The 24,612-nt window shown below is 38.4% G+C and overlaps 1 protein-coding gene across 6 annotated transcripts in view; it reads left to right on the top strand.

The window, feature by feature from the left end:
- Nucleotides 1-24,612, top strand: part of IRAG1 (inositol 1,4,5-triphosphate receptor associated 1) — a 67,392-nt gene that overhangs the window by 31,077 nt on the left and 11,703 nt on the right. For all 6 annotated transcript variants that reach the window (XM_071558974.1, XM_071558976.1, XM_071558977.1 and 3 more), the window contains 12 exons: nucleotides 320-508; nucleotides 5,686-5,786; nucleotides 6,855-6,925; nucleotides 8,686-8,859; nucleotides 10,384-10,433; nucleotides 10,854-10,895; nucleotides 12,036-12,626; nucleotides 15,086-15,164; nucleotides 17,990-18,110; nucleotides 20,174-20,204; nucleotides 21,284-21,424; nucleotides 24,031-24,162. In XM_071558974.1, coding sequence (XP_071415075.1) covers nucleotides 440-508; nucleotides 5,686-5,786; nucleotides 6,855-6,925; nucleotides 8,686-8,859; nucleotides 10,384-10,433; nucleotides 10,854-10,895; nucleotides 12,036-12,626; nucleotides 15,086-15,164; nucleotides 17,990-18,110; nucleotides 20,174-20,204; nucleotides 21,284-21,424; nucleotides 24,031-24,162 — 1,602 coding nt within the window. In that variant the 5' untranslated portion in view covers nucleotides 320-439. The remainder of the gene's footprint in view (nucleotides 1-319; nucleotides 509-5,685; nucleotides 5,787-6,854; nucleotides 6,926-8,685; nucleotides 8,860-10,383; nucleotides 10,434-10,853; nucleotides 10,896-12,035; nucleotides 12,627-15,085; nucleotides 15,165-17,989; nucleotides 18,111-20,173; nucleotides 20,205-21,283; nucleotides 21,425-24,030; nucleotides 24,163-24,612) is intronic.

Here is a 24,612-nt window from a genome sequence, read left to right as displayed (position 1 = left end):
CCATTCTGTGTTTCAGTGATATCCAGGATGCTGTTTACTGACTAGAGGATTTTTAGAGAAGGTACTTTGGTCAGTCATAGTGACAAAATAAAAATCTGTAAAATGGAGGGAAGAGATGGAAATAGCAACAAGAATAGAAGGTTGTCTGTTTTGAATGCATTTGCTAAGTTATACTTGACCTTGAATGCTTTAGTTAATAAAACACAAGATAGCATTTTTAATTTTAAACCTTAATACTGTTTGTTATTGTAAAGTGATCCCAGTGTTAGAGCATAGAGTTTTAAATGAATTTGATTTGTATTTTTGGCATCTAACCCAGCCTGCAGATCACAAGGCCTCCCAGCGCTTATGCCTTCAGGCTAACTTGAAACAGCCCTTGCCAGCAGTGCATGGTCCTGTTAGTCCCCAGTGCAGCTCCACGTGCTTCACGCTGCCCACCATGCCAACCTCACCTGAAGACAAGGGACAAGCACAAGAGGCACAGCACAGCAGTTCTCCTCCGGCCAAAGTAAGCACTCTAACAGAGGGGGTTTCTGACACTTGTTGGAAACCAGAGGCTGAAACATGTTTGTGTGTATTTAGGAGTTTATAAAATAAACCTAGTCATTGCTCTGAATTCATGTGTTTTGTTCAGTTGATGAAGCTGTGAATGATCCTTCAGTTCATATTCTTAGAGTTCTTCAAATATTTTATAGCCTAAAGGATGAGAACTCAAGTTGCTCAAGCAGTTGTTTACCATTTTGATCTGGAGGATTACAGATGGTGCAGAACAGACAGACATATATCAAAGCTGTCCAAAGATGTCCTTTCTGATGTGATTAGAGAAAACTTTAACCTTTGAGAAAATAATTTAGACTTGTACTTCATAGTAGTCTTGGAACAACTGGTGTTGGTTTTACAGATATAGAAGATGTAATGCAATTCAAGAGTGTGTGAAAGATGGAAATGGCCTTTTTGGTTTGTAGTCTTTCTCAGTGCCTTATTTGCCACAGCAGTAGCTGAGCAAACATGGGAACTATACAGAGTTCAGGTGGGTGCTCCCTAGTCACATTTGTCATTTTACCTCAGATAAATTACAAAAATCAGTAAGAGATGGTACTTCTCCCTTTTCAACAATCTATACAACAGATAAAAAGTAACTTTATGTTTAATAAACTGGGTTTGGTGGGATTTTTTTTAATCATTAGCTGAGATGAAGTAAAGAACTTCACTGTGATTACAAAATCACAGTGTATCCAAATCAACCAATTTTATGCAAACTGGTGCAAAGAAGGATAGGGTTTATAATCTGGCACATCCTCAGCTAAAAATGCATCACTTTCACTGGGTTTGAGGACACTGCATTCTGCACTGTAGGTGAAAACATCTGCTGCTTTAGCATTGTTGGAAAATATTGTCGGCAGTGAGCCCTACACTGACTTGTCATGTATTCCAACTAAACTGCACATTGTGCTGAGTGTAAGTTTCCTGGTTTCAGATAAACACCCCAGATGGATGCAAGTTCATCAGCTGAAAACATGTGTTTGTTCAAGAAGATTGTATTGGATTTTTAAACTCACCTATGTGAAAAGTATTTTAGTACAAAAACTTGCTGGGTAAAGCATACCCGAAGTGGAAAAAAAATATGAACAGCTAGCAGACATCAGTGATTCTAATCCTAAGTGTGCTTGTCAAAGGGGAAGAACAAAGATTTTTTTTAAAAAACAATAGTTCTTTAAATGCATTTTACAGGCCTTTTAGAGGTGGGTCTTAACTATGATAATCTGTTAGTTCATGAGTCAGTTAACTGCAAAATGCTTCGTTTTAGACGAATGGTGGTTTTTAGGCACAAAGTAGCAGTGGAAGGATTTTAACCACACACTGCTCATAAGGCTCCTTAAGTCAAGGTTTGCCACTAGCCCACATTGTGAGAATCTGGTCTTGTTCATACCTGCTGTCACTATTGGGTCTTGCTGCAGACCAAGTTCTACAGTGTGACTCCAGGTCACTCTAAGTAAAACAGCTCCTACTGTGAGATAAGGACATGCAAAGGAGGAGGGCATTGGGAAGGGCTAACAACTGTTGGATTTATTTTCTGCTGTTCAACAAAACTTTCCAAGTCTGGAATCTCATCTTTTCTGAAGTGCTGTCTGGTATCTAACAATTCCTCATTCTGTTTCAGGAGGTCCTTCCCCACCTTTTCCCTGCATGCCCAAATGCACAAAACAGCTCTGACAAAAAGAAAATGAACTTTCCATCACATGTAGTTTCCTGCATGCTCCAAGTATTTTTATGTGATGGGACAATCTGGGTTTATAGGTCTCAAATTCATTTTGAGAAAACAAATATGGGTTTCCATGTCAGTATTTCTTGCAGCAGCCTGTGCTCACCATTCTGACTAATTCTAAACAACAATCATCAAAGTATTCCATAGTTCAGTGTTCCTGAGGGAAGTGGATGTGCAATTGCCATGAACACACGTGTAAGGGCACTGAGCCTGATTCAAAGAACTTGAGCCTCTGATCTGAAATAACAGCACGTAGTTGAACCCTTAGCTTGTGTGCTGGTCTTGTTAGAGGAAGTATTGAATATTTTAGACGTTTTTTATACAGAATCATTTTTCCCATCATAAATCATAGAACTTCATGGTCAGATGTAAGTCTTAATAATTTCCATATTTAAATCTAATTAGATTTAATTCACATAGAATAATACAATATTATAATATGCTTTCACTGACACTCTTAAAAACTCATTTCAGGTTTTCAGTGTTAAAAGTGTAATTTCTATATATGTAATGCACACCTGCATCAAAGATTAGATCCTTACCAGTTATGTTAAAATTTATAGTGGCCTATAAATCTCCCTACACTTTCTGGGTCATCTTTCCCCCTTTTAAAATCAAAATCCCTGTTTCTATTTCCAGCTTTCTCCCTGTGTATCCAGCTCACTGTTTTATTGGTTCTTCTGACTGCTGAGGAAAAATCTCTCAGGTGTTCATAATGTTTTTTGTACACTGTTTATCCCATCATTCAAACTTCTGCATTTCTTGTATTTCTTATGATTCCTGTTTAAATTTTTATTGCACTTGTATCAGACCAGCACACATTATCTGTTTTGCTCTAAAGGGGATGTCCTATGTTTGCTTTGTTCTCCTGTTTCAACTAGATACAGTTACATTACTTTTCTTGCTAAACTTCAAGCTGAACACCTCATTTAAACATTTAAATTCAAGCTTGTTTAAAATCCCATCTCACTCCAAAGACTGCTCTCTGAGATGTGTAACTTTTCTGAGGTCTTTCTCATAAGTCTCTGTTTCAGGCCAGATTTGTTCTGAAATTCAATCCAGACTTCTAATTAATATCTAAGAATATAACCAGGTGGCAGAGTGTTTTATTTTTAATTTTTTTTTCCTGAGTGCTTTAAAGAATTCAGGTGATATACAGTGAAGTTCTATCATCTGACTACTTTGGCATGGTAGGTCTTTTTATTTTTGTATTGCCCTCTCATTAATGTTCAAATCCATCCAAATTTGGCTGGATTATAAAAATTTCAAAAACATTTCTGTGTGCCTAGTGAGGGCCTGATAGCCAGAATGTCTGTAGGTCCTATCCCCACTCTGAGAATCCTGGTCCTGTTGGATATTCTGTTATGGACCAAACTGCATGTGCCACACTCTCAGCCCTGCAAGACTGGATGGCACAGGGTCATCCTTGTGCAGCATGTGGAGCAGCTCCCACCCAAGCAATGGAGGTGGAGTTTTACCCCAGGATTTTATGGGGGAGGGCTTGTGACAGAAAGGAAGCAGGATTTGGGTAGCAGGGCAGGCACTGCTACTCGGAGATGGGGCAGCTGTTGGGAGCAGCTGCAGAGCAGACCGGTCTGGAAGCTGACAAGGAAAGCACAGCTAAAGGCATGCAATGGAAGAGTGATGGAAAACCTCTGTATCAGCTTTGTGCAGTTGTACAGCTTGTGAGACAGCCTAAGCTTCCTGTTAAAGCTTCTCTTCCAAGATCTGCACAAAGCAGCCTGAGTGCTCTTCAGAGCAGAGGATAACAAGTTTTTGTTGATTTGAGCCAGCTGGCCCTGCAAAGAGACTCATCCTCTGCCTCTTCCTGCCTCTCTCCTAAAGAATGTACAGTAGGTTTGGGCAACAGGAGCTGGAGGTTTCACTTGTGTAGATGTTGAACTGCTACAGTTGCTGAGCAAGATTAATGTTTTCTACCTGACCTGAACTAGCCTTGCCTGGAGCTTCTTTCTTTTTCTTTTCTTTGTTGTTTTTGGGCGTTGGTTTTTTTTCTTTTTAATGAGCTGGGTTTAGAGTCCTAAAATGGATTTGAGTGACTTCAAGGCTGATGTTACATCATTCAAAAGCTTTGCTTTTCAGCAGTCATGAGATTAATATAAACAATGGTCATGTGTATTCAGCTGCTTTGCTCTACAAGCAGGGCAATCACCTCTAGTTTTGTCATTGACAAATGTTACTGAGTAACATTTTCAAGAAAAATTGCTTTCAAGCCATTGTCATAAAGAGCCATTTGTGCACTAGAACCATATATGCATTGGTGTTCTAACACTTACAGTACTATGAGGATATTTTTCTAGAACTGAAATCTTCATGGTGTTTTCTTGGCATGTTTCCCATCTTGCTCTCCTGTGACTGACAAGGTGAACTTGCCAGGGAACTTCATAGGAGAATTCTGAGTATGGAAATGTGGAGCTGCATGACATGATTTTGTTTTAGTAAAAAAAAAAAAAGATATTTACAGTACAATCAAAACCCTAAATCAAGTGTCCAAATCAAGGCATATTTCATTGCCTTTGAGAGGAGAAGCGTTTTGCTGGAAAGTTTTCCCTCCAGCTGCTTTTTTGTTTTAATTTGAATGTATTATTTGGGGTAGAAGTAATCGGTATTTTACTATATATGAGAAACACACAGTACTTTATTCTAATTTGATGTACCTCCAGTTGTGATGTCTCTTCTCCTCAGCTGATTGGCATAATTATGCAGAAGGTGTGGGATTAAATGCTCAGGGCAAGGTTTCATATTAAGATGGAAAGCCATACATCAATATTCAGTGCCAATTTCTTTTATCACTGAAAAAGAGATTTTTTTAATTAAATATTGCAATTATATTTTTAAAATATTTTCCAAGTAATGTGAAGGGAAACCATGTGGAACTCTTAACAAAATAACCTTGAAATTATTTTCTGAGGCTTTGAATATCATGTCTACACTTAATACAGCATTTATTCAAGCTTTCATTGCACAGTAGTGCTGTTTGGAGGGTTTGTGTGCCTGTTACCCTGTTAGACACAGCTGCTTTTCACTCCTGCATTCAGATTACAAATTCATTAAAATGCTACACATTTCCTTCAGAGGATGAGTGGTTTGCTGTGTGAAAAATGAGCATGTCTGCCATTTTAAAGCTTTCTCGTTAGTTCCATATTAATTGAATTTAGCTTGCATGCATTAGAACTTTTAAAAGAAAACAGATATTCCAAATCTCCATCATCTCTTTTTAGTAATTTAAGTATAGGCCCTAATTCACATTTGTTCTGTCAAATTAAAGCTAATTCTCTCTTAGTTCAGTCATTTTCTCTTTTAGCTCTATTGAACAATGCACATTATTTCTCACATAGAGCATCAATATTCAGTGGTTTGAATTTCTGTTTAACTATATTTTTCTGTCACAAACCATGCAGGACACTACAGTTGAAGGGACAACATGCAGCACACCTTCTATTGTTCTTCCAGAGAATGCTGTTACACCAGATGCAGAAATTGAGAAAAATCTGGTTAACAGGTACTGTATAATAGATTACCAATCTATGCAGAACTTGTACAGTATTTCCAGGTGCTGTGCTTCTAGAATACTGCTTTGCAATGTGTATTTTATGAAGGTATTATTACTATATCTCCACTGAGATTTGGTCATATTGTCTTTGCATGTTGATGATGGTGTCTGAGATACAGAGTGGGAGAACAGGAATGTAATTGATGCTAAAAGAGTAGACTTGCATATAACACTAAGCCTGCCACCTGACTCACTGAGTTGCACAACTCAAATGTGTTGAATACAGATTTAATACCTCAATAAAATGAGTTTTGAAGCACATATTTGGGGCTGTTCACACAGCTGGGACAAGAATTCCACCTTGAGGTTAAGCATATGTGAAAGTAAGATATTGAATGGAAATAATTCTGTTTGAAGTAGAAAATTTCAATTCAGTTTTGACTTAAGTAAAGGTTATTCCTACTCTTCTGATGCAGCATACTTCATCCCCAGGGATTTTAATTTATTGAGGGAATTTTTTATTTATATGGGGGGAAACTAATCAGAAAGTATTGCTTTCAAATCTATAATTTTCTTGTATTTTTTAAAGTGTACTTCACCATACTTCAAGATTATTTTAGAGTCAGAATTGCAATACATCCCTTAAAAAGCAAAATTATTTGCTGGATCAGCATTTCAATTTACAGTCATTTGAGACTTTCACCTGGTTTACAATCTAGAAAGATCCCATATGACTTTAGGGGAATGTCACTGTGGGAGCCTAAGGAATTATTTCAGCCTCAAAACTTAGTTTAAGAAGCACTAACGGTTTACAAAGGCTATTTTTTTTTTTGGCTATGTACCATACTTACATGAGTTTTAAGTTATGATAGTGACCTGAACAAATGTCTATTTTTCCTGAGAAATCAGAATTTCACAGTGTATGAAGTTATTAGCAAATTTCAGAGATCGTTTGTAAGAACGCTTTTCCTTCTTTCTGCAATCTCCTCCATTTTCCAGTTGTCTGAAGATGAGAGGATCTGCAATAAATGCTTTATGTCTTCCTTTTTTTAGTCAAGGTCCTTTTCTTTTTTCTAGGCCTCGTAGTCCTCACAGGAGACATTCTACCCGTGCCAGTAGGAATTCAACAAGTTCATTGACTTCTGTTGGTAAGAAGGGATTATTCATTTAAGCTGGGATGTTTTCTCAGAAACTGTGATATGCAATTAAGCCCTAAATATGGAGCCTGTACTGACTGCAGTTTTCCCTGTGCATCCTGTGCAGTGCATGCCCAGGGGATAGTGGTTTGTTTTGGGATGGGGGGTGCAGGCAGCCTGACTCATGGAGATACACGCACTGTTAGTTTCATTAAGTCTTGAGATTGTCCATTAGCTTAACATAGTTAGAAGGCTGGAGACATATGTGTTCAAAATTGTTGTTGATACTACTCAGTTTTGCTGCTTTTGAACTTACCTGCTGAGGAAAGGTAGAAATCACCATGTTCTGCAAACCTTCTCTTTTGCTGGCACAGGGAAAGTGCCACGGAGGGGGCCCCTCTCAAAATTCCGACACACAAACCTTAGTTCAAACCAAAACAGAGACTTCATTGAAGATAGATTGCTTTGAGAATATTTGATCTGGGGGCAGGATTTTTTACAGCCTTGAAATTGAACTAAATTTGAGGAAATTAAAGCCAAAGCACCCCTTCCTCCCCACAAAAAAATCAACCAAAATCCAGTGAAAAAACAACCCCACACCCACAACCCAAAGACTTGAATTTTTGCTGCTTACTCATCTCCTCAGCTTTTCTGAAGACTGATGGTTCTCTAATGGCTCTTGTCAAATTTTAAAATCTTTTTCTTGTGTTACCTGATGACTTTCCTCCCCCTCATCCAAGCTGTTCTTTAGATGCTTATAAAAGCCATTTATACCAACTCACACAGAAAGGGCCTTTCTGTCAACTGACTGCCTTCTTTGCTTCATCATAGCCTGGAGAATTGTAAAAATTGGTGCTCAAAGCTTTGTGCTTTCAAACAATTTGGAAGCCAGGGATTAATGGATTCTTTCTACAAATAATTAAAATTGTTTTGAAAACAATGCATTAATCTAAAGGCCTAAGTGTAAGGCAGTGGCCTTCAGTTTGTGGTCCATGCACCCTCCTGGGTCACTTACCTAATATCAACATAAGCGAGCATGAGGAAAAGCAATCTCTGACAACACCTTCTTTGACCCTTGGGTATTCTAATGGGTATTCTGTTAGGAATTTTCTTTTGGAAAATCCTTGCAGGTCCACCACATGGCAGAGATTGATTTGCTTTTTCCAACAGCTTTATAATTCTCAGGCTTTAGCTACTCAGCTTCTGCCCGCAGTTTTCCCAGATGCAGCTTTGCTGTTGCATCTGCATTTGTGGGAAAAGTTCTTCTGTCTGCATAGAATAAAACCTTTATTCTTCCAAATTCTGAACTTCAGTTATAGATGATTTTATTTAATCCCCTGTTTGTTAAAACTAGTGTGTGTGAATCTTTGCTGGGTTAGTTTGTGGGATCTTAGCCATGAAAAACTGAACATAGGAATTTCAGGGAAAAACTCAGCCTCCAACAGAAATGCCATGACTATTAGTTGAAATGGATCTAATGCCACATTTTTTTAGCAATTGGAAAAACTATACTGGGGACACAGCTGAAACAGCCAGTTTCAGCTATCAGAGCATCTTTCATCACAGAGACCTTATCTTTGTGGGCTATCTGTGTTTTGGAGGACTTGCTCTAAACCCGAGAACACAGCACGTTAGAAATGAGCAGACACTGATGTTTGCTAAATGCAAGCTCAAAGCTAAATCCATAGGTATGGTTTGTACTTGTTACTCTGATGTGCCACAACAGATCTGGCAAGTGGAGGTGCAGCTCTAATTCTGACTTTTCTACACAGACACCAGTGGGCACGTGATTGATCTGGTAAATGACCAGCTACCAGATGTCAAAATATCAGAGGAAGACAAAAAGAAGAACCTTGAACTGCTGGAAGAAGCAAAGAAAGTGAGCGAAAGGTTTCTGATGCGCAGAGGCAGAAAGTCAAGGAGCAGCCTCCCAGAGTCCCCCACAGGTGGGTGCAGGCCCTGGTTGTTCTGCTTCACACACCTGCAAAGGCACCAACAAGCAGCTACTGCAACCCAGGAATTGCTGCTGGTTGCACACACTTTGTTAAATTGGAGGGCAGAATCCCTCCACCCCTCCTAATGATTCCATATAAAACAGAAATCACCCATCTCTGTGTTCAGACCTGTCAGTGGGAAATGGTGTACAGTTTTTAAGTGCCTCAATGTCACACTGCAAACAAGAAAGCATGAAGTACTTCTGTTGAAATCTAAAAAAGGGACACAAATTTTGGTAGTGGATATTTTCTTCCTAATGCTCCTATTGTACAATAAGTGAAATTTTAATGATTCATACTGCTGAAAAAACATTACTCCAGACATAATTACGGACTCTTATTCTGAACGTGGTCATAAACTAAGCCAAATGGACCACATTCTCCTTTCAAAACACCAGAATGAAATGTTTTGTTCTGGAATGTCAGTTGAAATCATTTTTCCCCCTTGTATGAAGTGTTTGAAAACTGGAACAAAATGCCATTTTACCATGAAGCAGGACTTCCATTTAGCTTTGAAAAGCCAGTTCCAAAAAAGTTATATCTTAAAACTGGCTTGACAGTTTCTGGAGGATAAAAACCCCCACAATTACACTTATTAGAACCAAATATTTTTTTCCTAAATTCCATGTGAATCCTGTTCTGTGCTACTTCTTTGCAGTGCTTACAGTATCAGAAAACTGAGGAGAAAAAGGATTCTGTGTATCAACAAAAATGTGTTAGTTTTTGCAGAAAAGAAATTAAACCTAATTAAAGTTCCTAATTTACTTAAAACTACTTATCACTTTCTAGACAAACACATGACTGATGACTATGATATTCATACTTTAACCTTATCTGAATTTTAAAAATTCAGAAGCCACAAGCCTAGAAAGTAAAATTACCTCTTTTGTTTGGTTGGGTTTGCCTTTCTTTTTTTTTCTAATGAAGCAGTTTCCCCTACTCTTAGTCCTAAAGTTTCTCCAGTAGCATCTCAGAGCAGCTCTCTCACTCTTCCAGTTCCATCAGGTAAAATGATCATAAATAGTTAAGGGTGGAAAAGACCTCTAAGATCAACAATTCCAACCATTTTCAGGCTCAAACTTTAACTTATAAAAGCTCACAAAAATATTTTTTAGCATTTCTTGAGGAGAAGTCGAGTGGATTAAAGTGTCTACTCTTCAATATGATAAAGCCCATGAATGTATATAATATATAGTTATACATATATATATTTAGTTATATTTTTATTCCCATGGTGTTGCAAGGTTATATGTTCTATTTTTTTTAATTTTTCAATAATGGAGTTTTGAGAAGCTTTAATGATCTTTCACTTACTATATCTTTGAAATTTTTTTTCCTTTTAAACATTATTTTTGACATTTAATTTTTTTCTTTAATATATTATGGAGAATTGTGCACATATGTGTTGCTAATGCTATAGCAGTAAAAATTTTGAACAAAAATGAGGATATGCCCTAATTATGTGTGTGTTTGCAGGGTCTGATGCCTGCACAACCACTTGTATCGAGCCAGTATCTCCAGGGCAGGTAAGAGCTGAACAGGCTGTGCAGTAACCTGGTTACTACAGTGCTATATTAGTATATGCTGCCCTTTTAGACCCCAAGGACAATGGGATGTTTGGAACACTGTTTTATATACACCAAGATTGGATTATTGATATGTTTTTTTCTGCAGAGAAAGTGACTAATAAATGTTTACTCTGAAGACAAAAATCCATCAGGTAACAAGTGCTAAAGATCATAGATCTGTTAAGTGTAGAAAATAGAAAAAGATCCAGTATAATCCTCATCTATGAAAGAAACTAATCCCCAAATCCATTTCATAAATAAATGTGATAAGCAATGTAAAAACTAAGTCAATCCATTAATATCTGTATCTAACATTTGCAGCATAGGTGTGAAAGATATAACCTTGTAAGGCAATTCTTTCTTCCCTTTCTTTGCTAGAATAACAGAACTGTGAAAGAGGATGATAGGCAAACTGCAGAGGTAAGTGTTTCACATTAAGAGTTGAACAAAGACTGCTGGTTTGTCTTAGCACACATATGACTTGTTTGTTTGACTAAAAATGCTGGAAAACTGTTCACTGAGTGAAAAGAAAATTATACTGCTCTGGGAAATTGTGGAGCACCTGCAAATATAGCAGAGGACAATGGACTTGCAGCTAGTTTACACCCTGTCATGTACCCTGCACTAGCTCAATTAAAATCAATATCCTAATAACTTTATAAGTAAAGCAAAAATATCTACCATAGCCACTTCTGTATAAGCTGGTGCTTTAGACAGACATCCTCTTCCAGATCCCTTGGGTTCAGTGGAAGAGGTTACTGAAACCTTGTGTTTCTCACCACTGATGGGATGTTACTGCTCCACACAACTATCAGTAGAGAAGTTCATATGAATGTTTCCTAATTTGTTTTAGGTGATATGAGATGGCCTTTTAAAGGGGCTTTGCTGTGTGTGGAATAGGCCATAGCTGAATAAAGTATGGCAGCAGAATTTTGGAGCAGTGACTATAAAGGAGAGGAGCAGCAACATACCTAAGGCACAGCCCATGGTTAGACTGTATGTTGGTTGCCTTAAATTGCTGACACAGGTTCCCTGACATAAAATACAGATTCTGTACCAAAGTAGCCAAGGTATAGGCAAAAATGCTCCTCCTGTAAAGACTGCAACCAAATTGTCAGCTGTGGTACTGCACACAGAGAAAGAAGAGGGAAGTTACAATATGTTCTTTAACTTAGTGTACAAGCCCATGGGTTTTTTTTTCCTCTGGGGAGGTGAGTGACTAACAGAGAACAGACAAAGGAAAGTGACAGTGCTGGAAGATACAGGGGTAAAGGTGTGTGTTCAGATAAACTTTAAGATGCTGAGGAATTTGGCTATGTGAATATTGCTGTAATGGACTCTGGAATTGGAGAGGTCAACTCAAAAGTTCAGAGAGGAGATTCCCAATTCAATATTCTTCAAGTGCCTTTTCAAAATTACTTCTTTTGTCAACAGCATATGTTGAAAAGCAAATGTCACTGAAAAGAAAATGGCTTTTTACAGTGAAAATGTGTCCTTGGGCAAGGGAAAAGAGGAATCTTGGCTTGTTTCTCTGTTTTATGTGTGTTCCTCTGCTTTCAGAATGCTGCAAAAGGATTAATTGATAGAAGGCAGAATGATCAAAGAAAGATTTCTCAGGGAAGGTTGGTTCCTCGTTCTGCTGGTTTTGAAAACTCCAAAGAGAAGCTATCAGACCAAAAAGAAAACTTTGATCCACGTAAACATATGGAGACTTTACCTAAATGCTCCCCTTCAGCCGGTGATGGTGGCAGAATGTCTCTTAATACTTGCATGAATGTTTGTGAGAATGAACTTGGAAAATCATGCCTCAAGAAAGGAAAAGAAAATGATGTTCCTTTAAGAACCCATCTACCAGGACCAGGAATAGGAAATATGGACTCAAAGCTAAAAAATCCTGTTCCAGAAATGAGGGACCATAAAGTTTCATGTAAACCAGAATTTAAACTGTGTGGACTGCGCCCCCCTCTACTACGGGCTGTGTCATGGGACAGCTTGGAGCCTGGGCAGAAGGAGAAAACACCTTTAAAGTTACCATCTGAGGAAGATAAAAGCTGTGTGGGTAATAAACCCAGCAATCAGTTAAAAGCATTCAAAGACCTTCAAATCCAAGTTCAACCAGTTCGAATGCAGAAGCTGACAAAGCTCAGAGAGGTGAGTCCTAGTCACTTGTATCCTGTTCTATTTTCGTATCTTGTTAAACTTTCAAGCTGCTTTAGCATTATTTCTACCATTGCAAGAAACATACAGTGATATGATAGGAAACAGTGTCAGCAAAATCAGTACAGAATTGTACCAGGTTTCTCCTTCGTGGCTTTAGTAAATTGTAACCTGTAGGTATTTCCATGGAGTTTCTCTGTTTCAACATGCATCAGGTGCACTGTGGTATCCTCAATGTGCACATAAGCATGTGCATGTGCTCTGGCACGTTGTAATACTGGTGTCAGGAACATACTGATTTCTTTCAGTCTGGCAGAAAGGTGAGTCCAAAACACAGTATATCTCCTTTTTTTGCATAATTTACATGACCTGTAAACAGGAAGCAATTGATTAACAATCATGTCATTTGTAAAATGTACTTGAGGCTCAATTTTGATCTATTTTGATTTCGGAAGAGAATTTTTGACCTGAAGAATCTTTTCTTCCTCAGGATGTAAAAACATTCTCTTTAAAAGTCACTTATGCTCTTTCACTTCCTTTGCTTCCCTGTGACATGCTTTTTCTGCTCCTTCAGAGTTGTCCTCAGATCCACAGCCTCTCACAACACAGGGACTAATTGTTGGATTTTTATATGAATGGGCTGCGACCTCTGTATAAACAGAAATCTTTTACTGAAGCTTGGAGTTACCGTACTCTTGTATGAGGGCTCACAAGCCTTTGTGTATCACACATTGTTGGTAAACTTAATTTAGATTTAAAATTCACTCTCACTTTGTTCAGCTGAGTGTTTTTGAGTCCTGTGTTGGTTGGTACTCTCCCTTCTCAGAGCAGTAATCCTGTCATTTAAGAATACTACCCTTTGCAACAACGTTATATTTGCAGATCTCAGAGGACAGGAAATGGTTTGGGTATGACAATTTGCTTATTGAACATTCTCAGAAAATGTCTCAAAGTGTCCAGAGCTGTAAAACTGGGGATCTCTGAGAGCAAGAGCAGGTAGAGAATGTTCAGACTTACAGCTTCTAATTCTAACACGGTGCAAATGTCTCAGCTTCTAGAAGAACAGACTTGGACACTGTGATATCTATAAAGTAATCCCTTGTTAAAAATTGTCTAAATGATAAGTAAAAGTTAAGAACTAAATCCTAAGAAAAGAAGCAGAAATTTCATGCAAAGATAAACCACCGTAAGAAAGCAACTACCATGTCTCTATTACAAGAATGGCCTTTGAAAGAAAAAAAAACAAGTAGTAGGTACTTTCCTGAACAGCTTAATAAGAATGTTTTCTTTGACCCACAATAGCCAATATTTTAAGATGAACACAGAGCTGACAAATGAGTATCTCAAATTCTGCACTTTGGTTAATTCATTCTCATTGTAATGCTTGGGAATGGCAGCTTAGTTATTCATCTTTTCCTGTTTATGTAACACACATATTCTTAGTGTGCAGGGACTGGAAGTTTTGATCATAAAAACACTTGAGCCATGTAACTACCAAAGAAATTCTTCACTGTGAGGGTGGTGAGGCCCTGGCACAGGTTGCCCAGAGAAGCTGTGGCTGCCCCATCCCTGGGAGTGTCCAAGGCCAGGCTGGATGGGGCTCTGAGCAACTTGGTGTAGTGGGAGGTGTCCCTGCTCAGGGCAGGGGGGTTTGAACTCAATGATCTTTAAGGTCCATTCCAAACCAAACCATTCTATGACTCTAAGACTCTGTAATTTTGAATGGCCTAGAACCTGTTCAGCATAAGTAATAATCAAAAATTTAATACAACATGCTATACAATTCCAGTTAAATGAGCTTTGAACTTTGCCTCCAGTAGGAATTGTCTACTCCTAAACAAAAGCAGGTGTTGGCAAATCTTAAACATGTGTGAGAATATGAAAGTAGAAAACAAAGAGATGATAAAAGGAGAAATAAGACAACAAGATTTAATCCTGGAGAGCACATTTTTCCCTACCTGTAAGGAGCAGGGGCAGAATACAGTGACAGTGAAGCACTAACTTGCAGGTGTAGCATCCTAAGCTCAGGTCTTAATAAAGTCAAAGTGGCCAAGTCTCAAATATATGATTTTCTGAATTTTCTCTGTTTTCTGGGATACTTAGTAATTACTGGGAGTATGTCCAAAATTACTTTTTTTCACTCCCAATTATAGAAACTCTCTTTATCAAAACTCTATGTCTCTATTTCAGGAAGGAGCACATTTTGCAAATCTCTGTTTGCATGACCAAAATTTTTCCTAAATAATGCTGTATGAAATTTGGAACATTTTAAAATCTGTGTGAATGCATGTGTATTCATGCTATGTAGCACCTGATCATAACTTAATGTAGAATCTCCATTATATAATTTTATTAACTAAAGTAAATGTTATATTTAGTGTTCACATGGCAGGGCTAATGAAATGGAGATTTCTTGTTCAGTTATTTAGAAATGTTACTGTTTTTCTTAACAGGAGCATATTTTGATGAGAAATCAAAATTTAGTTGGACTTAAACTTCCTGAACTCAGTGAAGCAGCTGAACAGGAAAAAGGTGCAGTATCAGAAAAGCTGGAAGGAGTGTTTGTTATATCCTGATTCTTATAATTGCCTGTTATGGGGAGTGGGAGGGAAAAGTCTCTCCAGTTTCAATGGCAGGTGAAGCTGTCATGGAGAACAGTGATAAATCATTATGAATAAGAGAGACCAATAATGGAAGTACCTCAATTTCTTGATGGCCTGAGCCAAGAAGGTACTGTGGGTATTATTATAACCAAGTGAAAAGATGCACATGTGGAATGGAGTGTATTTTGGACATAATAGCTGGAGGATTGTCTGTAGTTTCAGTGACTTTCTAGGAAAACATTTCAGCAGTGATGGATGGAATAAATGGGACCTCTGCAAGATATTGTGGTCATAAGGGTGAATTTAATCCTTACAAGTATAAATAAGAGACAGAGTGTTTTATTCCCACTTTTTTATTGTAGTATTTTTGTGGCAAGTATTGAAATAACATTTTCACTTCTGGTACACATCTTTATGTCAATGTAATAAGAAAGAATAAGGTCGCATAAGAGTCATAAATGTGATTGAAGGACTGGAAAAATACACCTGACAATAAGTGGGATTTTTTTAATCTCAATTTCTATGATTTTTAAGGAAAAATAAAGTGGTTTGTAAGGAAAAAGTTTAAAACTCTACATAAATGAGGAAAGAGAAATCTGGCACCAAATGTTTTTTCCAAACTGACACAAGCACAAGAGATTTGACGCCTGTAGGCTGCATCTGAAATGTTCAGAATAAAAAGAAACATCAAAGATATAAACCTGAGAACAATGCAACATGTGGAAGAATTAAATAGCAGTAGTGCTGAGCTATCAAATGATAATATTTAGACCAGAACTGTGTAGTTGTTTGAAAGCAGTAAGTCAGAACTTGTTCAGAGTGCTTTTAAGGCCACAATAACTGAAATGGAGATGATTAATATGAAAGGAACTGGAACTGATTGCCCAAGATTTGATCCAAAGACACTTTCAATTTTTCTTAATACTGTCCATTTTGCTAATTCACAGATTTGCTTTGGGACTACTTCATAAGGTCTTAAAGTTTCTGTTACACTGAAAGATGGTTGAGATACTACTTTTTCTGTTACCTCTGGAAACAGACTCATCTTCAGTCTGAACGAAACAAGATTAAAAGAAACCTCTTCTGTATTTAGTGATTATAGCTTTGCATTCTTAGGGGTGACAATATTATTCCTGTCACTCTGATAATATATAATCTCCTGGAAATTATTTAGCAGGCTCTGTCTGAAAGAGTAGAATACTTTCTGTTTTACCAGCCTGTTAGATAATTTTTTCAGGTTTGAAAGTTGTAAGAGTAACATAATAAAAAGCTAAGCATCATTTTATCCAGCTTCCCAACCAAGATCTCATGAGCATCACGAGCTTTTTAGAGTCCAGTAACTTATCTAAATGATAGCCTGAACAGTTAGGGTCAACTCTTTGTCCTCAGAGGGGAAAACAAGTGAGGGGTCAAATCCTTAGTTCCTTTGTTAGGGAGACTTACTTCCTCACATTGTCATAAAAGTCACCTTGTGCTTTTCAACTGGAGTAGTAATTTTGCTTAAACAATAGGAAATAGCCAGATTATTACTGCTATTAATCCAATATACTGTGTCCATCATGTATTTTATCAATAATAAGTTATTGTGATCATCTGAGTAAACACAGCTTTGCATCTACAGAAGTTTAGATAAGTGGAATGTGTTACATCTGGACACATTGTGGTGTCAGACTGGAGTTTATGGGACACACGTGACTGCTCTTAAGAAAATACTGGAATTTTGACTATAAAGGAAATGCACAGAACTAAAATGGAGCTAGAAATAATCTCCTGTTCTGTTCTTTCTTTCATGTTAACACTCTCCACATTTACAAAATTTGAGCTTTTTCACACTAGTTGTTTTGCAAGTCTAAGACTCTTTCTGCTGTGCTTAATGAAAAGGAGAGATGTACAAAGTTACCTTCCCAAATCTGAGATTCAGAGTGGGAAACCTGCCTTTCCTTATAGGATAGTCCTTCATTAAGTTCTGGCAAGTTAGGGGGAGATAAGGGAATTATTATATATGAAATGAAATAAAATGAAAATACGAAAGCTAAGTAATACAAATTTTAAAAGAAAGTTTGAGCCATATCTTGGTCCTTATGAAAAGTGACAGAAGCAGAGAAATAAATATAACGTGTATGTCCTATTTCAATGAACATGCAATGAAACAAGTGCATGCTGTAATTCATTACCATAAATGGTGCATAAAATCCCTAGAATAGTACATTACACTAGAATTCATCTTGGCAGGTGGCATTTTAAAGCCTTAGACAATTAAAGTATTGTCTTACAAAATCTCATCTAAAATATTACAGAAATTATATAACTGTGCTGGAAAAGCACAAATGCAAACCCTTAGGTTAGAAGTTCAAGTATTGAATCTGGGTTCAGTTTGAATTTTGGGAAAAACAGTAGTACAAAAATTATTTTTCAGTGCATTAGGGACTGTCAGAGCCCATATTACTTCAGCTTTTCAATGACAATTTTACAGATTAATTTTGCTGCCCCTGCTCAAGAGGAAGAGGGGATCATTAGCAGTAAAGGAGAGATGAGTGATATATCACCACATGTAATTAAAGAAGTCACATTCTGCATGAAGGGATGGACCTTTACTTTTCGGTCACTTTTGCTCCTAGTAGAGTTGGGGTGAGAGTCTCATTGACTTTAAAAAGGACACAGTGAGTCCTATTTGCCTCTGAGATGCTGACTATTAATAGTGAATGCATGACTTTTCAAATAACAACTTTTTATTTAATGTGAAAATATCTCTAGGCCCTTCACCTCTCCCTTCCCCCACTGAAGAGGAAGAGCCAAAGAACAGCTCTGATGTCATGCCCAGCATTCCTGATGTATTGCTGCGAAAACTGCGAGTGCACAAATCGCTTCCAGGAAGGTAAAAGCTCATTAGAAGCAGAAAGACACTGATGGTTTCCAGGGAACTCCCTTTATGGACTTCCATACAACAAGATAAATTGCTGCATCTTGAAATGTGCAACACAGATTTTCTGAAATATTTGGTGGAGTGCACCAACTTCCAGTAACCAACCAACTTTTAAAGTTAATTTGTAAGCTCTGCATAAAAAGCCTGAAACCTGCATGTCAGGTTAAAAGTAGTTTTCTATGCAGATCTTTCCACTCCTGGTTTCCAGGGTTGCTGCTGCAGATATAAATTCATGTTGAAAGCATTAGTATTTCTCTCCTCCAGAAAAATTATAAGGGCAGATAATGCTTACCAGTGGTAGAATTCGGGCACATAAGAATTCTGCAATTTTTCTGCAGGTGACAATTTTTCAGGGAAATGGATTTTATGTTGCAAATGCATTTGAAGGACTTTCTTGGCCAAGAAGGCCGATGGGATCCTGTCCTGTATCAAAAATAGCGTGGCCAGCAGGCCCAGGACAGTGACCCTTCCCCTGTACTCTGTGTTGGTGAGGCCACACCTTGAGTGTTGTGTTCAGTTCTGGGCCCCTCAGTTCAGGAAAGACATTGAGGGGCTGGAGCGGGTCCAGAGAAGAGCAACAAGGCTGGAGAAGGGACTGGAGCACAAGCCCTGTGGGGAGAGGCTGAGGGAGCTGGGGATGTTTAGCCTGGAGAAGAGGAGGCTCAGAGGTGACCTCATCACTGTCTAGAACTACCTGAAGGGAAGTTCTAGCCAGGTGGGGGTTGGTCTCTTCTCCCAAGCACTCAGCAACAGGACAAGGGGGCACGATAGGCTCAAGCTCTGCCAGGGGAAATTGAAGTTGGATATCAGAAAAAAATTCTTTACAGAGAGAGTAATCAGGCATTGGAATGGGCTGCCCAGAGAGGGGGTGGATTCACCATCCCTCAAGGTTTTTAAACTGAGAAGGCCGTGGCACTGAGCGCCATGATCTGGTAAGGGGACTGGAGTTGGACCAAGGATTGGACTCGATCTCGGAGGTCTTTTCCAACCCAATCGATTCTTGAGGATTCAGTGGTTGGGGCTGTGCAAGTAGGCCCTCATCAACCCTTATCAACAGATGGCTGAAGCCCTGGCACGGCTCAGGAATTTGTCCTTTCTTCTTACACAGCCTGGAACAGAGTCTGCATGTCAGATTTGTAGGGTAGCACTGCATGCAGGGTAGCACTGCACCTGAGATCATCTGAAACAAGAGCTGTTATTGCGTAATGCAATGTCACCACAGCAGGGAACCTCCGGGCCAGACTCTCCTGAGGTCAGTCAGGCTGTACCTACTGGTCTTTGTCCTGACCTTCAGAGATTCCAGTTATCATTCTTGGCTGGGCTTAGTACTGGCTAAATATAACATTTTCCTGACAGAATCTAAGGGGAATTTTCCTCTTTTTTTTTTTTTGGGGGGGGAGGGGGCAATTTATTTTTAAAATGATACAAAAGTCCATGCCTGCAGAAAGTATTTTGGTCTAGTGAAAGAAATACAGGGAAGAAAACCGAAATGAAGCATTTCATGGCTTGCACACCTTGCACCACTGATAACTTCAGAGGCTGGGCGTATTTTATTTTGTGTTGTATTAGTATAAAGCAAAGCTTCTTCCATGTTTCTGCATAAGCTTTCTCTTTGAGAGAAATAAAGCTATAATTAAAAAATGCCTATTAGACATTTAAACAATTCCAAACTTATTTGGCCAAAACTAATTCCTACATTTGCCCACATGTTTTTGTACCAAAATTATCAGAGGCCTTCAGTCATTTGAAGTAATCAATAGGTGTTCTCTGTGCAGATGAAATAAATATTTAACATTTGCTGTGAAGGAATTGTTATATACAATATTTTACCTAAAAGATTGCACAAGGTGAAGAAGTTCAGAGAAATTTCTTGATTGTAATCAATACTGGAATGTAGAGCAAAACTCATAAAACTTAAACATATATTTTTTTGTTCTTTTCAATTAAATATTAGACTAGCTTTGGTTTTAGAGACGAAACTCATTAAAATGTGACCTTTTTGCTTTTATTTCTAGCTCCCCTCCACTTACTGAAAAAGAAGTTGAGGTAAGTATTCCTTAAACTCATTATTTTAGACATATGACTCAATTTTAAGTGGTTACTGTAAGTCTAAGAGTGGTCAATAGAACAAGGTAATGGCATGATTCTTTTTCCAAAAAAAATATTGCTGAGAAAAAACATTTTGAGCTCCATCAAAATAACAACTTCATGAAATATGGGCAATATGAACTGTAAAGAGACAGAGTAGGAATAAGCAAAACATTTCTATGTGCATTTTTCCTCAAAAAATAGGCTTTCATTTTGGAAATCATTAAAATATACCTAAACTAGTAAAGAAATTGAGATTAAATGGGAGCAGAAACTAAATAAGTTAGATTTCATTTTTATTGGCCAGTAGGAGCTTTGGGGCAATTTTTAATAATATCTTGCAGTGAGTTTACATAATTTTTCTTTCTCAGTTGAAGCCCATAATTTTGTTTTGCAGGTTGCTCTTTAGCTTGCAGGCTTTGTTGCTTCTATTTTTTTTTCACGTACCAGTCAAGAAAATTATCTTTATTTACTTAGCTCCAATCTAATGGAACTGTTGGTGCCTTGGGCTCTGCAAAGCACTAATCCTAAGAAATAGTGTGTCTGGTAAAGAAAGAAACAATCTTTAAAAGCAGGGTGTGAGAGAATAAAAATGTTAGCACTTAATCTTTTGCTGGCTTCAGTGGTGGGTGTTTACCCCTTAGGTAAAACAATGCTAATGCTGAGCTCATCCCTGGACTTCCTCTGCACAGACTATCTGTTTAAAAACCTTGGGGACCCTTGGAGGAAGTCCAGCCACAAAACAGATCCATTGTGATTCTGGTGCCTCTGGTAGGCTGTTGCCTTCATTGTGTCTGCTCAACTGAGCTCCCAGAAAAACATTCAGGAAAAGAGACAATGACAATCTATTCATGCTTAGTGGAAATAAATAGAAGAGATTTTTGAAACAAATTAATTTTTTTTAAAAATCATCAATTTTCCTTTTGAGTACTTATTTAAGCACCAAAGTTTGTTAAACACATACCTTATTAATAAATTGTTATTGGAATTTACATTACTTTGAGACTTATAGAAAATGCCTTTTTTAATCCAAACAGAATGTATTTGTACAGCTCTCCTTGGCCTTTAGAAATGATAGTTACACCCTGGAATCCAGAATTAACCAAGCAGAGAGAGAGAGGAATCTTACTGAAGAGAATGCTGAGAAGGAACTGGAAAACTTCAGAGCAGCCATTACGGTAAGAAAACCATCACAATTCTTTTCCTAAACTACAGTGTACATGACATATGGGAAATACGTGTGACTATTTTGCTTATACCTACTGTAAATTCAGCTCCAAACCCTCATTTTCTGCTGCTTGAGCTCCTCACCATGAGCTGCCCACCACTCTGCAGCAGAGAGAGCATTTTCTGCAACAAGGATGTTGCCCTACCTCTAGCAGATTGCAAGAATAAATACTATGCATTTGATGGTCAGTTCTTGAAATGGTCTGAAACCTGAGTCCTGAGATTTGCATCTTGAAAGGTCTCTTAACTGCAGGTAAAGAAGGTGGCCTAGGACAGGAAACAGCGAGGATTGCTTAGGGAATACCTGCACCCTTGGGATCAGGTTTGAGGCCTCAATACACTTCCATTCCAGCTGTCCCTGATGTTCCTTTGCAGCAGGAGTTTTCAGTTCTTCCTGCCAGAATTCTCTGGATTTTCCAGCTGAATGACAAATGTATCTCTGAGATGTGTCAATTTATGTGCTGCAGTGGTTTTTGTGCAGACAAGGGAGGGGATGACAGGATACCAGGCTGCTAAATGGGATAGCTGCAGACCCAGCTGACATATTACAAGGAGGTGCTGCCACTTTTATGAGAAACAGCAAGAAGAACATACGATTCTTCAATTTGCTTTATCAACAACATCACCATGTAAGAAAGTATACGATTAAAGAAAGATTGTGATCTTTGTGTCTTTTCATCTGTAATTCCAAATCTGCATTTCCAGAGTAATTGTTTCTGGAAAACAACAAAGAGAATGTTTTGAATGTTTTGCTGCTCTTCCCTCTGTTCTCTATGCGAAGAGCAAGCAGAAACAACTCATTAAATCTCAAGGGTTTCAAACTGAAAAAAGTCTGTTAGATTTGTCCTGTGTTTCTGTTAAGATCCCTGATCAGGCAGCAAGGACTGTGTTGCCAGCATGGCACAGATGTGATCAGCTTTTGCTTCCCCTGTGCAGTTCACACGCCACAGGCTGGCTTTTACAAGCTTTTTTATGTAACTTTTAACAAAGTGGAAACTGCCATTCCTATGAAAGCTTTTGTTCTATACAATGGAATAAACTAACAAGCAATTAAAAGAAGGGGTGGCTTCTGTGTAATCTCTATTATGTTAGACCTAGACTTGTTCCAGTCTCACTGAGAGGTTATTTTCATTTCTATAAGACAGGCACATGTTATATGGCTCAATGACAGTTTCACCAGTTTTCTTGATATTTTTAATCAGTCTTGTGAAAATTGATGTTTGTTATTCAAAAAACTCACTTCAGGAGAGAGCTGATCTACATGAACTTCAGATTTGTTCAAGAAAATAAGCAGGTTGCAGTGGCCAAGGGAAAAACGGAAAATCTGAAATTCTGTGCATGATTTTTCTCAAATATTCCTTTATGCCTTCTTGGTTCTTGCAGTTAAATTTTGGTTGCAATTTATTATCAAGGTAACTTCAGTAATAAGTAAGTGTAAAAAACTTTTGTGGTTGTAGTTGTTGTCATGATTCCAGATTCATCAGTCTCTTGGCTGTGTCTCTTCACCAAAGGTTTGCACTACAAACACAATTTCTGAAACATCTCAAAAAGTTACTGCACATCACTGCCTTCTTCTGAAGAAGAGGAGAAAAAGAGGAGAGGCTGTTCTTGTCACACATCATTTCAACACTCTTGCAGTAATACAAGTGAGGGGTTGCAGAGAAGTAGGGCAGGAGCAGCTGGACAGAGGGGAAATGGTGTGAACAGCGGCACAGTGATTAATTTCTTAAGATAACCTTAATGCCAAGATTGGTCCATCCTGAAAACACACTTCTAGAATATAGAAATCATCCAGCTTGACAAAGTCTGCCTGAAAGACTGAACTAAATTGTAAAGAGTTTTCTCATATCAAACTTCTCTATGAACAGAAAATTCATTCAGTGAAGAGATGTTCACTAATGCTTTGGCTAATAAAACATCCAAATTCACTCTTGCTTTTAGTAACCCATCCCAAGGAATTTATATGCTTTGATGCTTTTCGGTGTTCATCTGTGCTGTCCAAGTGACAATATTAATCCAGTGAATACATGTGTCTATCAATTGACAAAAAAGGTTCAGAAATTGCAATTGCCATTTGATTTACAGGCCATTTTTTTATATTACTCTTTTACATCTCAAATTCTTGGCACTAATGTCTCATTTTCCAAAAGAAATTGAAGTATCATGACGCTGAAAGAAGATGCGTGGCCCTCTTAACAGCTTGTGCCCAGGGAATTAAAATGTTCTTTGTGCTTCAGCAATAATTTTTAAGTGCTAGTTCAAATAAACTTGTCATTGTGAAGTGCACAGGTGGTGAAGCAGAAGGGACAGTATTGCCCAGGTGCTGAGCCCTCTGTCCCCCCTGGAACGGTGTGGCAGCAGCAGGCAGTGCAGTGCAGGCTGGAGCAGCAGCAGCACTCGGAATCACCTGTGGTGGCAGTGCTGGTGCTCCTTCAGGGCTCCTCTGTCCTCATGCAGTCCTGCCCAGACACTGCTGCCTGATTTTGTGGCTCTGCCTACTTCATTGGAACTAAAGGTGGCAAGACATGGCAACACAGCGTGTGTGTTTCCCCTGCAGTCCTCAGCTCACCTGTGGCACCACTATGAGCACAGGGAAGCCTACCAGAAGCTGCTGGAGGACATCGCCGTCCTGCGGCGTTTGGCTGCCAGGCTGTCGAGTCGCGCCGAGATGGTCGGGGCCGTTCGCCAGGTGAGAACCTCCTGGCGTTTAACGTGGATCTTCTCCCTTTTTCAGCCACAGCTAGAGGTGACACTCACCCTTTGAGTTCTGTTTGCCCTTTTGAGAGATTAAAGATGCCTGTTGTAGTGTCAGATAAGACACCATTTCAGTCTGGAAATAAAATTCAAACAAAAAAACATTACCCATTAAGCTATTCAACATCTGTACAACAGGCACATGTCTATTATTCGGAACTACAGCTGCATCACAGGAAACTTATTTCAAATCAGCACAGCACAAATAAAAAGCTTTTCTGGGTCAAAAAGCTCATCTAGTTCAGTCACTTGCCTTTGGCAATAGCTCAGTCAGACAACTATAAAGAGCATGAGAACAGAGCAAGTGTAAGTGAGAACAGAGCAAGTATTAGTGAGAACACAACAATACCCTGTCAGGTTGGAGGCTGTTCCCTCTGCCCTCTTA

The sequence above is a fragment of the Pithys albifrons genome, chromosome 6, assembly GCF_047495875.1.
Source record: "Pithys albifrons albifrons isolate INPA30051 chromosome 6, PitAlb_v1, whole genome shotgun sequence".
In the NCBI taxonomy this organism is placed as follows: Eukaryota; Metazoa; Chordata; class Aves; order Passeriformes; family Thamnophilidae; genus Pithys; species Pithys albifrons.
Note: the sequence above shows the minus strand (reverse complement) of the source record. Positions and strands in the feature narration are given on the sequence as shown.